Source organism: Vipera ursinii, assembly GCF_947247035.1.
Source record: "Vipera ursinii genome assembly, chromosome: 2".
NCBI classification, from domain to species: Eukaryota; Metazoa; Chordata; class Lepidosauria; order Squamata; family Viperidae; genus Vipera; species Vipera ursinii.
Window position 1 is genome coordinate 111,078,686 of NC_139513.1, and position 16,368 is coordinate 111,095,053.

The 16,368-nt window shown below is 38.7% G+C and overlaps 2 protein-coding genes across 6 annotated transcripts in view; one reads left to right on the forward strand and one right to left on the reverse strand.

The window, feature by feature from the left end:
- The window catches only part of RNF222 (ring finger protein 222), a gene marked incomplete at its 3' end in the record, with an annotated part of 51,933 nt that extends 47,025 nt beyond the window's left edge, over positions 1-4,908 (reverse strand). Inside the window, exon 1 of the mRNA XM_083356963.1 lies at positions 4,816-4,908. The remainder of the gene's footprint in view (positions 1-4,815) is intronic.
- A 1,667-nt stretch (positions 4,909-6,575) lies between these two features.
- The window catches only part of NDEL1 (nudE neurodevelopment protein 1 like 1), a 28,636-nt gene continuing 18,843 nt past the window's right edge, over positions 6,576-16,368 (forward strand). For 4 of the 5 annotated variants that reach the window (XR_014491578.1, XM_083355392.1, XM_083355395.1 and 1 more), the window contains exons 1-5: positions 6,576-6,806; positions 13,357-13,454; positions 14,555-14,708; positions 15,135-15,283; positions 15,910-16,046. Coding sequence is in view for 4 of the 5 variants with exons in the window: in XM_083355392.1 (XP_083211518.1) it covers positions 13,369-13,454; positions 14,555-14,708; positions 15,135-15,283; positions 15,910-16,046 (526 nt within the window). In the remaining variant the exon portion in view is untranslated. Of the gene's footprint in view, positions 6,807-7,032; positions 7,474-13,356; positions 13,455-14,554; positions 14,709-15,134; positions 15,284-15,909; positions 16,047-16,368 lie in introns of those variants that run through there. The other variant, XM_083355393.1, reaches the window with a different exon arrangement.

The following is a 16,368-nucleotide window of genomic DNA, read 5'->3' on the forward strand; positions in this document are numbered from 1 at the left end:
ATAACATTGTTCTTAGCACTCCTGACAATTCAAGAAAAAGCAAATACGGTGCACGTGATAGCAGGAAGGGCAAATTTTACACATAACTTCCAAGAATGTTGCTGGCTTATCTAAACAATGAACTTTTTCACATGGTAACTTTAAAACAGAAGATTGTGTACAAACTAGGAATCCCGTTTTGTAGTTACAAAATAGGCCCATTGTTGCTATTTTGCAGCATTCCAGTTTTAAGATGCCCACATATTTAAAATCTGGTTTCCAGTAATAAAGTTGCAAGCTAAAAATAAAAGTTGTAAAACCAGCCCGAAGGAAAAGCATTAAGCGTTCCTCACAAGCAAAACATCTGTAAAGCATCAAGTGAAAGTGCCAGCAGGCTCTGAAGGCACCATTTCCCACCAGGCTCAGTTCCTCAAGTAGACGCCCATGAGAATGAAGCAGAGGGAAAGAAAGCTTTGTGAGACTCCTGACCCCAAATTTCATGAGACACTCCTTCATTTCTGCTCTCAGGCCACTCTGCATTCCTATTCACCCCACCCCATGAGACTGATCTCACTTCAATACACTCCATTATGTCTCTTTTCTTTGGTCTCCTTTTCAGCGACTGACTTGGCTCTGCCTGGGAAGAACAGCCTCACCGTGGCTCCGAGGGAGTACTGGCTGCCCCGCGCAGGAAACAATTAATGCTAAGTGACTGTGCCTTTGTAAGCCCAAGGACTCAAAACCTGTTGAGAAGGCATGGGAACAACTGCAGATTGCAACAGGGGCAAGCAGAAGAAAATAAAAACCTTTCAAAACAAACATCGATTTTAAATCAGTGTTCACCAGACAGGCAGCCTCTATAAGGCCAGTCTGGAAAGGGAGGCCCTAACACTGTCTCTTTGTTAACACTATGAAAGCCCTGCCAGTATTAGACAAAGGCAGAGTTGCAAGGGATGTTGCCATGTGTCAGGTGCAATAGCTAAGTAGGGGAATGCAGGGGAAAGAAAGTGAATATAACCTCAGAGGAAAGGGACGCATTGCGTCAGTCCTGCCTTTCCTTAGCCATAGCTGGCTTTATAGCTGGGCACAGGGCACAACTGCATTCGTACAATTTCCGATCTGGCAGGGAGAACTATCACGCACAGGAATGTAGTAAAAAAAAAGAAAAGAAAAAGGTAGGGATGTTCTTACAAACCTGAGAAACACTGTAAACAATTAATTGCCATTAATTAGGCTGGAGCTTTTCAAGATGCTTGGAATTAATTAAGCTTAGATAATTGGTCAACAAGGAAATCACTGACAACGCATCCTACAGCACCCAAGGTTATTAGAGAGTTGCACAAAGGCTGAAGCAGGTGCTTCCATTGGCTCCCAGGTTCTATCGCAGCAGGCCTTGGTTGCCAGGTAGTCCTCGACTTACAAACGTTCGTTTTGGGACCTTTCGAAGTTACAATGACACGGAAAAAACCGACTTATGAACCATTTTTCAACTTATGACCCATGTCATGAGATTTACATTCGGATGCTTGACAACTGGTTCATGTTTAGGACGGATGCCACGTCCCACGCTTTTGCAACCTTCTTACAAGCAAAGTCAATGGGGAAGCCAGAGTCACTTAATTTAACAACTGCAACGATTCACGTGGCAAGAAAAGTTGTAAAATGCGGCAAAGCTCACTTTAACAAATTTCTCACTTAGCAACATAAATTCTGGCCGCAGAAAAAAGTAGGATCGGGAGCTCCTCTGGGTAGGCAGCGTCCATCTTGAAAACTGCTTCTCGGCCTTCTCCTCAATCTCCTGATGACCAACCAGCCTTTGAGCCATTGTTCTGCACTTGACTCTGCTGATCTTGATCCAGGCCACACTTGCACAATCCGTAGAAAAGACTGCATGACAAATTAATTGTGGGGCACAAAGGAATAGCTGGCCTGCTAATCACCTGTTCAGCAACCACCGAAGAGGTGGCAATGATAGAATTGGTGACGTAGGCAAAGCCTGGAGGCATGGGAAGGGCTTTGGGACAGGGCCTCAAATCCTTCGTTAGTGGCATGATGCCTGCTGGTGGTAAATTTACCGTATTTAAAAAAGAAAAACATTGGTGGGCCACACAGGAGTGCTCGATGGGCTGCCTACCACCACTATGTTGTAAGGCCTGATCTAGTCAATGGGCTAGATAAAAATCCCAATTGGCTAAGCAGACAACCACAGGTAAATTTGAAGGCTTTGTATCAGCTGGTAGAGTGGTCTTGGCCAGCCAAAGACCACTCTTTGGAACTCAGTCAGCTGTGATCCCCCTGCCCCCTTGGGCACTTTAGATTTGCCAGTTCAACCTGAATTGGGAGCTCTTTGTGATCAGTCAAATGGGCAGATATTAAAATGTCGGTTGTAGCTGCATAGATTGAAGCAGCTGCTCCGCCTGAAATGGAAACTCTGCATGGAGACTCATGTGGATGTGCAAGAAACTCTGGATTTGTGGATGGCAGGTCTGTATATGGCAGGACTGCTTTGGCAAGGAAAATACAGCCAGAAAAAAAAACCCAGTAGCAATTCCTCTTCCTGAACCCTAACCCCATAACAAGCCTACTTTCCCACAATTCTTGCGCTAGAGCAGGTTCCTCCCTTCTCAGTGTTCTTGCTCAGTGCTAAATACCGAACTCAAGCTGACCAGGCTTTCTTGGATAAAAGAAATGTATATTGATCCTGAAAGCTGCATTTCCCCAGAAAATATTCCAGATGATAATGGCAGCAAGCCTTTGGAGTCTCCAGACCTGTCCAAAAACAGGTTCAGGAAACCAACTGTAAGTTGTTTACTTGATGGTAGACAATGCTGTGTGGGAGGAGGAAGGGAAACAGGGATTCTGCCAATTACTGTCCCACATTGCATTACAGCACTGTGTATTCAGACAGTAATTATGAGCGGGCCACATTGCCAGAGTGAGGTAAAGACAGATTGTAGAGACAATATTTTTCATACCAACATACTTTTCTTTTGATTGAAGAATAGAAAGAAAATACATTATGCCAGACAAGCTCTGAATATGACAAATTAAATGGGGGCCTGTATGAATGGAATTTATGCAAAAACATGCTTGTAAAGATGTAAAGACAACATGAATCGGGTATGTGTTTGTACAATAGATCAGAATGGAATATGTAATTATAAGAAAACAAAGTGTACACTGTGTGTGCATATATGTGGAGTTTGAGAGAATATGTGAGCAAGAACAGCGAATATATATGCTACATAGACCTGTATGTGTGGGGGGGGGAGAAACTATTTTGTAGTGCAATGTCTTCACTGGCATTGTTTTCATATTTACTCCAGTTACTCTGTCGGACAACAATTCCATTCCATTTTAAGGCATGAAGCAGTGGTGAGTTTTCAAGGAAACTACTGGTGGTCCTCAAATTACAACAATTGAGCCCAAAATTTCTGTTGCTGAGTGAGACAGTTAAGTGAATTTTGCCCCATTTTACAACCTTTCTTGCCACAGTTGTTAAGTGAATTACTATAGCTGTTCTGTTAGTAGCATGGTTGATAAGTGACTCTGGCTATCCTATGGACTTTGCTTGTCAGAAGGTTACAAAAACTGATCAAATGACCCCAGGACATCATCATAGATATGTGTCAGTTTCCAAGCCTCTGAATTTTCACCACATGACCATGGTGATGCTGCAATGGTTGTGTGAAAGATGGTCACAAGTCAGTTTTTTCTGTGCTGTTGTAACTTCGAATCGTCACTAAGTGAACTATTGTAAGGCAAGGACTACCTGTACAAAATTGGGGAACATTAGCTTTTTGCTACTGAGCAGGGATTCTGGCCATCTATTCTGTAAATCTTCATTCTATGTCAAACGGAGTTCGAACAACTGCATAAAGTACATTGAAAAGGATTAGAATACAGAGTAGGATTAATTGCCAATAAAGGAAGGCCAAAGAAGAAAATGTTCAGTTGGCAAACAGGAATCACAAGTGTGCAATAAAAATCAAATAAAGCTATCAATCTAACAATGTGAGAAACAATGATAATGGAAGAAAAGGTAGGGATTCTTACATTCAAAAGTACCCCCTTTTACTCTCCCCAAATTTAGTCAATTTATCCCATTCTTGCTAAGTAACTTTCTGAAATAAATTGCCACAGAAGAATTGGTGATACCAAGGGACTTTTCCATTCCAAAATAAATGAGATTTAAACATTTATGTATTCATTCGATTTACGTGCTACCTTAGACCAAATCTATTGGGCAGCTTATCATATAAAAATAGAATTAAAATATATAACTGAAATGGAAAACACTAAACAAGATAGCAAAGCTGGTCAATGGTGGGAAAACATACATCACCCACTCATCCTGGGCTGGAACCAAAAGAAGCAGCTGGACTTTTAAGGTTCTCCCCAATGCTTATAAAGAGATCAGAGACAGGAAAAAAATTATCTATTTATCCAAGGAGGGCCTTATAAGGAGGACATGCACCACCTTCTCCTTTAAAGCTGGAGACACCAACTCCTTCCTCAGAGGGCAACACCATCACATGGATCCAACTAGAGGTCAGCTCCCTGGCCCATTTTCATGACTTAGGACTGGAATTGGAATCTAGTTCAAGGCCTTAGTCACCTGGCCATTCCAAATGACAACTAGTGTTTGGCTGAACATCCATCAGATCCTTGGAGAAAATCTCAAAATCTCTTAGGAAGCCCATTGAGTTTATCAATCACTTCTTGTGGGCAGATCAATCCATCATTCTGTGGAAGATTGTGGTAAAATGACATAAAACTGCACACCCACCCACCCATAAAGAACTGAATTAGCATAAGTCCCCAAATCCAGCTTACCAGTCATTGTATTTGAACAAATGCCTTTTCTTGATCTCTTTTTATTTTTGATGTGCACAGCATAGCACTAATATATCACTCTCAGGAAAACTTTGCTGCATTCAAGAATTCTGGAGATAGGCACACTTACAAAACACTTTTTAGTCTGTTTCCTGTACTCCTTCCGGTCTTAACTTCCTGTGAACAAATCAGCTCTCCCACACAGATAAGCTTGATCTACATCCCCTTTTACCACATTCATTGCTCTCTTGTGATGATGTATACTCCTTTCTCTTTGGAGAGAATCCCCAGACCTGCATGGGAAAGCATTATCTTTTACTTCCAGCCCATATAGTTAATTCAGAATAATATGACACTTTAAGGAGACATTGCTCTTTAGAAAAATCAGAGACGTGAGACTTATAGCTATAGCATACTTATTTCTGTATTATTTAATATACAATAAAAGCATCAAGTATTCATTGCAGGACATCTACAAATATAAATGTTGCACGGATCTGAAAAACAACTAATGACCAAGCTTAAAAGCGTAAAAAATATCTAGATGCCATCACTAAGATCCCAATACTACAGGTAGTCCTCAATTTATGACGTTTTAGCCCAGAATTTATGTTGCTAAGTGAGAAATTTGTTCAGTGAGTTTTACCCCATTTTACAACTTTTCTTGCCACATTTGTTATGTGAACCACTGCAGTTGTTAATAGCAAGGTTAAGTGAAGCTGGCTTCCCCATTGATTTTTCCTATCAGAAGGTTGTAAAAGGAGATTATATGACCCCGGGAAACTGTAACTGTCTTAAACATGAGTCAGTTGTCAAGCATCCAAAATGTAAATCACATTGCAATGGTCATAAGTGTGAAAAATAGTCATAAGTCACTTTTTTCAGTGCCATTATAACTTTAAAATGTCACTAAATGAGCTACCTGTAATCCTCAACATACATTCATTCATTTAGCAACCATTCAAAGCACTGAAACACCGTTGGAAAAAGTGACTTATTACCAGTCCTCATAAAAGTTACTGGAGGAACCGCCAGGTCTGGCGTTCTTTACGAACTAACACATAGGAAACGGTTGCTGGAATTGGGTATGTGTAGTTTAATGAAGAGAAGGGTGAGGGGTGACATGATAGCAGTGTTCCAATATCTCAGGGGCTGCCACAAAGAAGAGGGAGCCAAGCTATTCTCCAAAGCACCTGAAAGCAGGACAAGAAGCAATGGATGGAAACTAGTCAAGGAGAGAAGCAGCCTAGAACTAAGGAGAAACTTCCTGACAGTTAGAACAATTAACCAGTGGAACAATCTGCCTCCAGAAGTGGTGAATGCTCCAACACTGGAGGTTTTTAAGAAGAGACTGGACAGCCATTTGCCTGAAATGGTATAAGGTTTCCTGCCTGAGCAGGGGGTTGGACTAGATGACCTCCAAGTTCCCTTCCAACTTAATAATAATAATAATAATAATAATAATAATAATAATAATAATAATAATAATAATAATTATTATTATTATTATTATTATTCATTGCATCCTTAACTTTTCTCATTAGAAAATCTGTACCAAAAACTCTACATCCAGCTGTAGTTAAACACATGCTTTTTGAAAGGCGAGCAGGCACAATAAGGAACCACATTTTGCAGGCTCATTCCCAATAAAAGTCCATTCATTAACATTTCGCATCTTCCCAAATATCAGCCCACCGACGAACAACGTCCCCAGTCAACGGCGGACTAAAAAAAAAAAAAAACATCTCGCGAGACGCGAAACAACTGCACAAACGCACACGGCGCGTCACTCAAGTACGCTGCCCCGCCTTTAAAGGGGGTTGTTCTCGTCTCGTCGTGGCCTCGCCCTCTCTGTGACGTGTTTTTTTTCTTTCTTTTTTTTGCCGGTGAATGCCCGGATGAGGTAGGGTTCGGAGCCGTGTCAGCGAGTAAGGCGATGCAGCTACGTTGGCGGCCGGAGCAAGCAGCGGTCGTGACAGAACGCTGGACGGGTAAGGAAGAGCGCGAGGAGTAAAGGCGGGGGAGGGGGCGCGCGGGAGATATGGCGTCTCTCCATGCACGCGCCCGGTGCATTCCTAGCTCAAGGCAGCCTGAGGCACCGTAAGAACCAAGTGACTCCCCCCTCCTCCTCTTCCCCCCCCCCCCCACCACCACAAGCCCACGAGTTCGGCCGCTTCACTCCCTCTCCGCGAGCTGACGCCGGATTGGCTGCGAACTGACAACGGGGCAGATTTCGCCCGTCGGCTGGTTTCCTATTAGTCAGAGCGGGAGCCCCTGAGCGGCGGCGACTGGCTGTTGACTGTGCGTGTCACTCAGCACGTAGGGAGCGGCGGGGCGGGGTCAGAATCTCTCTCCCCCCCCCCCCCCCCGCCGCCACCACCACCCTCACTCCCCGAAGAAGCGAGGGAGACGCGTTGCTCTTCTCCCCTGTGGTCCTCGGGCGGCTGAGGAAAAGGGCCGAAATTCTAGGTCTTTTCGGGAAAGGGTCGCTATTTCTAGGCTCTTTCGCCGCCACCTCACGGCCAGCGCCGCCCGGCGACACTTTTCGGCGTCTTCTCCGGATCTGCCCTTCTTCAGGACCTGCGTAATCCGCCCTAGGTCTCTTGTTAATGCTGAAGATTTCCGGCCGTTAGCCCCGTGACTCGCCTCAGGGCCCAGGTCTGTTTTTCCGCCATTAGCCCGTAACCTCGGATAAAGCCCGGTTTTCGTCTTTTCCCCTGCTTCACAGGGTCGTCAGAGCTGCTTATCTAGCGCAGGCGCCAGACGTCCTGTTAACCTCTGTTTGTGCCGGCATGCTCTCCTGACAGGCTGCTCCCTTTGAAACCCACCCTGTATCGCAGGGGTCTTCAAACTTGGCCCTTTTATGACTTGTGGACTTCAACTCCCAGAATTCCTCAGCCAGCTTTGCTGGCTGAGGAATTCTGGGAGTTGAAGTCCACAAGTCATAAAAGGGCCAAGTTTGAAGACCCCTGCTGTATCGAGTGTGGGTGATGGGTTTTCTTTCACCTCTCGTCTTTTGCCTCCTTGGGACTAACGAAATTTGGAAATAGCCCGCGTAAACCAGCATTCTCTTTTCCACAGATACCAGCAAGATATTGAGTTGGTTTAAAGAAGCAGTAGTCCCTGGTTTAACAGGTGCGCTCAGCCACACTTTCCCACTCCTCTTGTTGCAGTAGGAATTGAACAGTGTGTGTGTGTGTGTAGCGCCTCTGGTGCTGTGGGGGTCTGTTTTGTAAAGTCATCGTGGCTAGTAGTAACCATTGCTTCTAATGTTATCCTCCCATGAAAATGGCCAATTCAGTTTTGAGCCTGGTCAGATAGGTCGTCAGCTTTATCGTATATTCTGTGAAGTAACTCATCTGTGCGTATCAAATCTTAGGCGGCTTAAATTCCTTCCGGTATTGTAAGCCTGCTTTCATGACTAATTTTGAATGTGGTTTCCTTATGAGTAACATGCCAGAAAAGAGAAGCTTTTTTTTTTACAGTTAAGGTGACATGACTACAAAAATATACAGTATTTATGCTTTTTATTGCAGTCTTAAACTTTGACTTTATATTTTTAGAATCAAACAAAGAACAACCTCGTTTGTTGACATATTTTGCCCTGTTTATGTATAAAGGCATATATGGTGTTTGTAACAGATACCAGAGCTATAACTTCCTTTTAAATTCCAAAGGCTAGAGATCTAGGTTTTGTTCCACAGAGCTCTTTCATCTTTTGCTCTGAAAGGTAGATTTCACTGTCATCGTTCATTATATGTGATTGGGTCAGAGAGCAACAAACATGGTTACTCCTATCACATTTGATTGAATTGCAGGCATACCATTTTCATCATTCTTACTTGTATCTTCCAATCTCTCTACATTCCTCTCCCAAGTAAAAGGGAAAACAAATGGCATGTAAATTAGAATAGGCCTGTATTTTTTCATAAGTTTCTGCAGGGGGCACAAGGGGCAGATGAAGAAATGTACATGAAGATAGCATGCAAATGCTATTTATATACTCGGATCATCAGACGTTGGGACACAATATATTATAGTGGCATTTATTTGATAATATCATTGCATACATGTTGTCCTTTTGGTGTCACTGCAGTCTTGTGGACACTTTAAATCTAAAGTACCGTTGTTTCTGATGCTTAATAATCGCTTTTTAGGACCAACTTGTTGATATTTAGAATCCTCATAACAATATTCTGTCATGCTGGGAAAATGAAAAGTGTTTTGCTGTCAGATGGTTGCTAAGATACACAAATATACTGCTGATGTCAGAAGACTTACGTTTCCCCTGAGTCACTGAGTCTAAGTCAATTCCAATTGCTTAGAAGGAAGAAGTGCCAGGTACAATATTGTTCGATACTGAGTTTCTAGAAGGTGATTATGAGAAATACTTATGATGCAAAATAGACATCAGCAAAACTAAATTAACCTAAATATTAACTTTTCCTTAAAAGATCTTGACCTTTGTTGAGATACACTTAGTAACAGTTGAAAAACCATCAAGTAATTTGTAAAATATTCAGAAAAATATTCCTCACTGAGAATTTTAATAATAAATCTTTAACATGTTATAAATCTATTACTTTTGTCACTTGGATTCTTCCAAGTGAAAGAAAAGTTGTTACTTTTTAAAAAGAATGCCTGAATTTCCTAAATGAATTTAGTGGAAGTTTTTTATGGTTGAAGAATCTACTCTCTGTGACCCTATAAGCATACTCAATGTGTTCTATAGATTTCATAGGAAGAATAAGCTAAATATTTTGAAAATAGTACTAAAGAGGCAGTGATATCTGTTAATTTTGTCGCTGTACTCAAAACCTATGTTCTAAAATTATCCATCTTAAGGTGGATCAACAATAGGCCCATAATTACAGTCTGCCACAATAAAAGTTGGATTGAAAAGTATTGATATTTCAGTTTTAAAACCAGCTTTTTACATGCTTGTTTAAAAGTAACAGCTGTTTGTCAGGCTGGAGAGAGGTGCTTCTACTTTGAACAGATTCCAAGCGAAAGTATCCACTGAAAACTCAGTATCATCTTTCTGGCAAAACCAACAAGAACGAAAATTCTAAACATGTATCTCCTATATAGGCTGAGTTAGCATTCCTGTATAGTAGTGATTTTAAAGAAAAATCACTCTCATGAAAAATCCTCAATTGTTTTATTTATCATACTCATATTCCACCTTTCTTCTGCCGTTGAATGAGTTTATCCACTTTTTATTGCCACCCCACTGGTTGCTTTTCATTTCTTAAAGTCTGTATAAAGATGTTGAGCTTTTAGTATGTAGTGTATGGTAGCTATTTCAGTTCCCATACATTTTAAAAAGTGCAGGGTTTTGTAAAATATACTTAAAAATGTCAGAGGTCATTCCTTTAACTTCCTGCTTGGAAATAATTAGACCAAGCTGGGAAGAGTACCTGGCTCATTCTGATGTTTACTCAAGAGGGAATGAGTCTCTGTAGATCTGAGGTCACATGAATTAAAACTTGCATCATTCACAGAAAATCTCTTTTGCTAGTATTACTTACATCTGTATTATGCTTCTGTATTATAACATTTTGGGATTGCTCTGTGAGAATCCAATACATAATGGGCTCTTCTGTTTGAATGCTACTGAACTGCACATTGCTTACCTGTGCTATTTCTGAGCACGAAAACATAATGACAGGAGTATGGAAATTGGTTAATTTCTTGTAACTGGAAGACATTGCCCAGTTAGGTTCTTGAGCCAAGAATAGTTTTTCTGCTTGGCTGCTTTTCAGCAGCTATTTTCCATGCAAGAGAATCTACGTACACTAGCCATGGAACAGTGTTAGGTCCATACTTTGTTCAATTTTTACTTCTATTTATTATTTAAATAAACGCTAAAAGGATTCTTAAGAGATTTCATACATATGTAGGTGTTCTTGGCCAATATTAATCACTCAGGTGAAATGGACAGTATAGAAATTTAACAAATAATTTTTTGGGGGAAATCACAATATTTGAATATGCAGTATTGCTGTTTTTAGTCTTGTTTGATGCTCCAAGAAATCTTTGTAGAGAATGAAACATAGTAATAATTTACTTTGGTATATCAGTTTTATTCTTTTCTGTATGTACAGTATTAATAGCTCTTTGATACATGTACTTGAAGGGGGAGATGTCAGATACTTGAACTCTTATTTTGTGACATCCCGAACTCAAGCAGTTTTCAACCGAAGATTGTTTTTTTGCTCAATTGTAGCAATCCCTGAAGTGGTTATTTAAAGGGTGAACTTTAGAGAAATTATTTTGGTATGTCTTCTAGGTTCTATAGGTTAGCATTTTTATTTTAATAAACACCCACTATTATTGTTACTCCCTGATTACATAGAATGAATCTCTTCAATGAATCAAGATAGTGATTATTCTTTTTGTTTTGCCCCAAACCTATTTTCACTATATTTCCTAAAGTGTAACATGTGTTCCTTTTGGTTTCTTGTCAGTTTCATGCTATTTTAAAAAAATAATACTTTTTAAAAAATAGAGACCCCATAGCAATATTTCTTCATTAATTACATTGACTAATATGCATGGGGGGTGGTAAGAAAAAAAGCACTATTTTGTTTGAAATTTTTAGTTCAAGCCATGAGTTTTTTGGATTTTAACCTAAGCAGTGTTAATATGACTTCTCTCTCATTCAGATTTCATTGTCATCATATTCACTTCTAGGGTGTAATATTTAACTAATTGTGTTATTTCCAGACCCTGTGATTGAGTTTATATATTTTTGCTAAGCCATAGCTTAATGAATGAAAACAATTGGTTTCTAATATTTTTCATATTTTTAGCTGTAATCCACAGTTGACCAATGACTTTATCTAGATTCAAATAATATCCTGTGTTGTGGTTTGTTTGATTTTGTTCAGCAGAGTATGCAAACCTATTTTTAGATGCTTTACTGAAAGCAAATTAATGTTGCACTACTTAACTGTATTATTTTGGAGTTTTTCTGTATTACTGACTTGGTACTACTGACTTTTTTAAAATTGCAAAAGTCAAGTAAAGACTTTAGTGATAAAAGCAGAACTATAGTGATTTAGAAGCTTGTCAGTAGTTTGTTTTTAGTATGGTGCAAATTGCTTTAAATAGCACTTTGACTAAGAAGCACTGATACTATTATAGTAATAAGGGAGATAAGATTTATCAAGACCAAAGCTTCCACTGAACAATTAGAACTTTCCCTGATATCTTTTTACTTGCAAGGTTTCTGTGTCCTCTCGAAGAAAGGTTTGTGTTCTAGTTCAGGGAGTTTATGTTGGTTTGCTTAGACCATGTACAGTGGTGTATGGCTGGAAGGAAAATGGCAAAACACAAACAGTAGTTCATTCACTATTTCTTTTCACTGTTTATCTGAAGGCTATTTAGTTATACTGAGTTCAAAAACTACTGTACTGCTTTTTGTTACAGTTTCAACTTGCCTTTTTTGCTTGTTTGGGGGTAGGGGCTTGGACATTTCTCTGTTGTACATGACACTGTTCAGTCATGTACAATAGAGTATCTAGTGTTTGTCCTTCATTGCTTGAATAAAAAATGCGGGTCACAAAACTGAAAAGTGCTAGATTTTCTGTCTGAAGGGGAAATGGCTGATGGTTATCAGAAATCACTGTGGTTTTTTTTAGCTGATAGCTTTAGGTGTGAGATCTGAGGAAGTCTGTAATTCTTCTCTGAAAATTTAAGGTGAATCTAATTTATTTTTGTTTATGTTAAAAATAGAAAGAATATTTAGGAAAACAATAGTATTGCAGTGTAAGATCTGGTGTTTTTTTTATTCCACAGCTAGTATTCATTTAGCTAACCTTGGGATTTGCACAATTCTGTGGCAGGAAGCAATTAGCAATGTACTAATTATTTGACTGATTTACTTTACAAGCTGGTCTAAGAATATGATTGAAGGGCAGTGGAACAATTATAATGAATTAAAAGAATGAGTTGCTGCTTAATATGATTGAAAATGAGATTAATGTGATATATCTATGAAGAGGACCCTCCTCCCAAAGATCCCTAATTTAAATGTTTCTGCAGGTGATACATCTCTTGTAAAAGGGAATTTCTGGTTGTAATTTTTGTAAAACTAATAGGAACATGACTGAAACTGGGGAAATAATTGATGTCCCTCTTTGGATACTGTGACTCTGATTTAATTCTTTCAGATATTCATATGCATGCATCCAAAAGTTTTTGTTTTAATTTGGCTGGATGAAAAAATATAATAATACTTCTGCCCTTCATTGAAAAAAACTTGGATTTGCTGGTTAATTATTTCTGGAAATGGAAACTAGTATAACTATATTCATGTGAGGTCAGGAATAGAAGATGTGCCTTGTAGCTTTCAAAAACTGACGAGACTTTCTGTGTCCTCTCAAAGAAAGATTTTTGTTCTAGTTCAGGGAAGTTGTGTTGGTTTGCTTAGGCCATGTACAGTGTACGGCTGGAAGGAAAATGGAAATGCTTTTATTAACTAAATAATAAAATAACAAAATATTAGCTAAATAATGTGTCCCTAATTTTTTATAGTTAATTCTTATCATGGATTGTGAAGAAATCCCAGAGTTTTCAACTTCAGAGGAAGAAGCTGCATACTGGAAAGAGCTGACTTTAAAATATAAACAAAGGTATAGTTCTGATACTGGGTTATTATGAGTTTTATTCTGATATATGACTGCATTAACAATGTTCTCTTTGTGATCCAGAAGCCTGCAGATGGAAGCCAAGTATCTCAAAAAATAGCATTATACTTGAATTGACTAGTCTTAATACTGTAGGATACATGAATAGAATCTCTATTGGAAGTGACCTTGCCCTATATGGAATCTCTTTTTCCAAACAATGGGGCCTTTATCACTTCAGAAACACTGCTAATTCAGATTCTTGTGACACTTGTCTATTTTACTGGGTGTATTCTTTTCTAAAAGTTATGCTTTTATTGAAGTATGGTTTTACTTCCAAGGCTATCTAATTTTGATAATCTCTATTCTTCGGTAGTTGAGAGACTTTGCCTGTGTCTTAAAGGCAGCTGGGAGAATCAGCATTATAAAACACTCCATGTCTATCTTCCAGTATAGATTTCTACTAAATAATCAAGGTGGGTTCATCTGCAACCACTCTTGAAGAAATCTGCTTGGATTTAATTTGTTCAGAATTATCTCTTTTAACATGACTTTACAATATGTCAGTAGTGGCAGTCTCTTAGATAAATGGCAAAGGACTTTCAAAAGAACTAATTTTACATTGTATATATATGAAAAGTTATATATGTAAAGTTCTGATCAGCTTTAATAAAAAATGTTGCAATTGATAGAGAAATGCAGTGCTTACTAATATTTTGACAAATAGAGATATGTAGCTATTTGAATTCACAAGTCTAATAGATACTTCAGAGGAAAGTGGGTGCATTGGCAGCATCCGTTGGTATTGCTATAAAGAACTATGCCTTTTCCTGGCTTGACAGCAGCCTTAAAAATGTGTACTAGAGTTAAAGATACAATATGCCAATAGAATGTGACACGGTCATTATACCCTCTCACTATTGTCTCTATTCCCTTGCAAGTTGGGAAAAAGATGCACCTTCATTAAGAAGATGCCAATATGTGCAGTGTGGGTGCTCATGTCACCTCAAAAATAATTCTGCTTCAGAACTAAATGGCCTCATATCTCTAATAAAAGCATCTTCCTGGAAAAAAAACTCTACTCACTACTATTATTCCTGTTATAGTTTTCAAGAGGCCCATGAAGAGCTGGCAGAATTTCAGGAAGGCAGCAGAGAATTGGAAGCAGAGTTAGAAGCCCAACTGGTACAGGCCGAACAAAGAAACCGAGATTTACAAGCAGACAACCAAAGATTAAAACAGGAAGTGGAAACCTTAAAGGTATGGCTTGGGAAGGAAAAATGTCTTCTGCTGTAGAACAATTTTTGCTGTAGGACAGAGCACTTAGATTGTATATCTAAGTGCATATCACTCTTGTTTTAGGATTTTTGCAGTCTTTGATTGATAAAATTGGAAGTCGTTTAATTTCAACCCAAGTCAGAGGGTTGTTGAAAAAGTGAAGTTTCCTAGGTTGTGTCTTGTAACCTTAAGAGGTCCAGTTAACTGTTTCCTCTTCAGTTCAACTGTTAACCTGAATATTTCATGCTAAGTCCAACAATTGTTTGTAGCCTGAATCTTCCAGAGCTTTTTTTTTCCTTTGAGATCTAAAGCACTCCATAGCTATATTTGGACAGTAGCATAGAAATGTATTTAAACTTCTTGGATTAATTTCAGTGGTATAGAATTGTTCATGTCCTATATTTTCAGGAAAAACTTGAACACCAGTATGCACAAAATTATAAGCAAGTGTCTTTATTGGAAGATGACTTGAGCCAGACTCGGGCAATTAAAGATCAATTGCATAAATATGTGAGAGAGCTAGAACAAGCCAATGATGATCTTGAGCGTGCTAAAAGGTAAGGAATGTTGGTGGTTGCCAGTTATCTGACTGAAGAAAGCATTTATTGCTCAGGTTTTTATTTCTTTAGTGCTATAAATAGTTACTTAATATTGATGCAGTTCTGTAACTAGAACAATTATAGGGTTTGTCAGATTCCAGAAACCACTTTCATTTGTTATATTTTCTGCTGAATTAATGTTAAAAAAGTAAGCATCACATTTGCATTTGCTTTTTATTTAAATTCTCCTACATAGTTTTTATTTAACAAAGTTAATAATTGAGTAGACAGCAATGATTATGGGTAATAGAGTACTTTCTCCTAACTAATATTCAGAACATTTTTAAGAAAACTAGTCAATTGGTTTAATTTTCTAAGCTATGGGAGCAGATTTTATATCATACATACTAAGGTATCACTTGGACTACTTTATTATCTAAAATAGCATCTCGCAAGCAGGCATGTGTGTGTGTATTTGATATAGAATATTAAGAATAAGATTATGATAATGGCTTGAAACAATTTTTGATTTCACTATACTTATTACAGGCTTAGAGATCTATTGAATCCTCTGTTTTTTTATCTCCCATAGCTAGATGTCTGCCAAAGAGTTTTTTTTCTTCTGATTTTTTTTTAATTTCTAGGGCCACAATTGTTTCTTTAGAAGATTTTGAACAAAGGCTGAATCAAGCCATAGAGAGAAATGCTTTTTTGGAAAGTGAACTGGATGACAAGGAATCTCTGCTAGTTTCTGTACAAAGACTGAAAGATGAAGCCAGAGGTACTACTTAATATATAGCTTCTAATTAATGTTGTAATAATGGTGAACTCTGATTTTCTAGGTTATAAGAACATTGCAAGAGAATTTCTAGTTCTGAAGCTAAAGTTCATCTAATGTATTCATATTTTATGGCTATTTCATGAACTGTCAAACAAGCATATATCTGATTGACAAGAAGCATATTCATTTAGGCTTATTTGACATTGGATCATGGGATCAATCCATCCTTATCCCCGCTTAGGCTGTGAAATCAAGTTAAGCAACTCCAAGGCCTCCAATTTGATCTTGTTGACCCTTTGTGAGGCAGAGGAGTGTCTCAGGA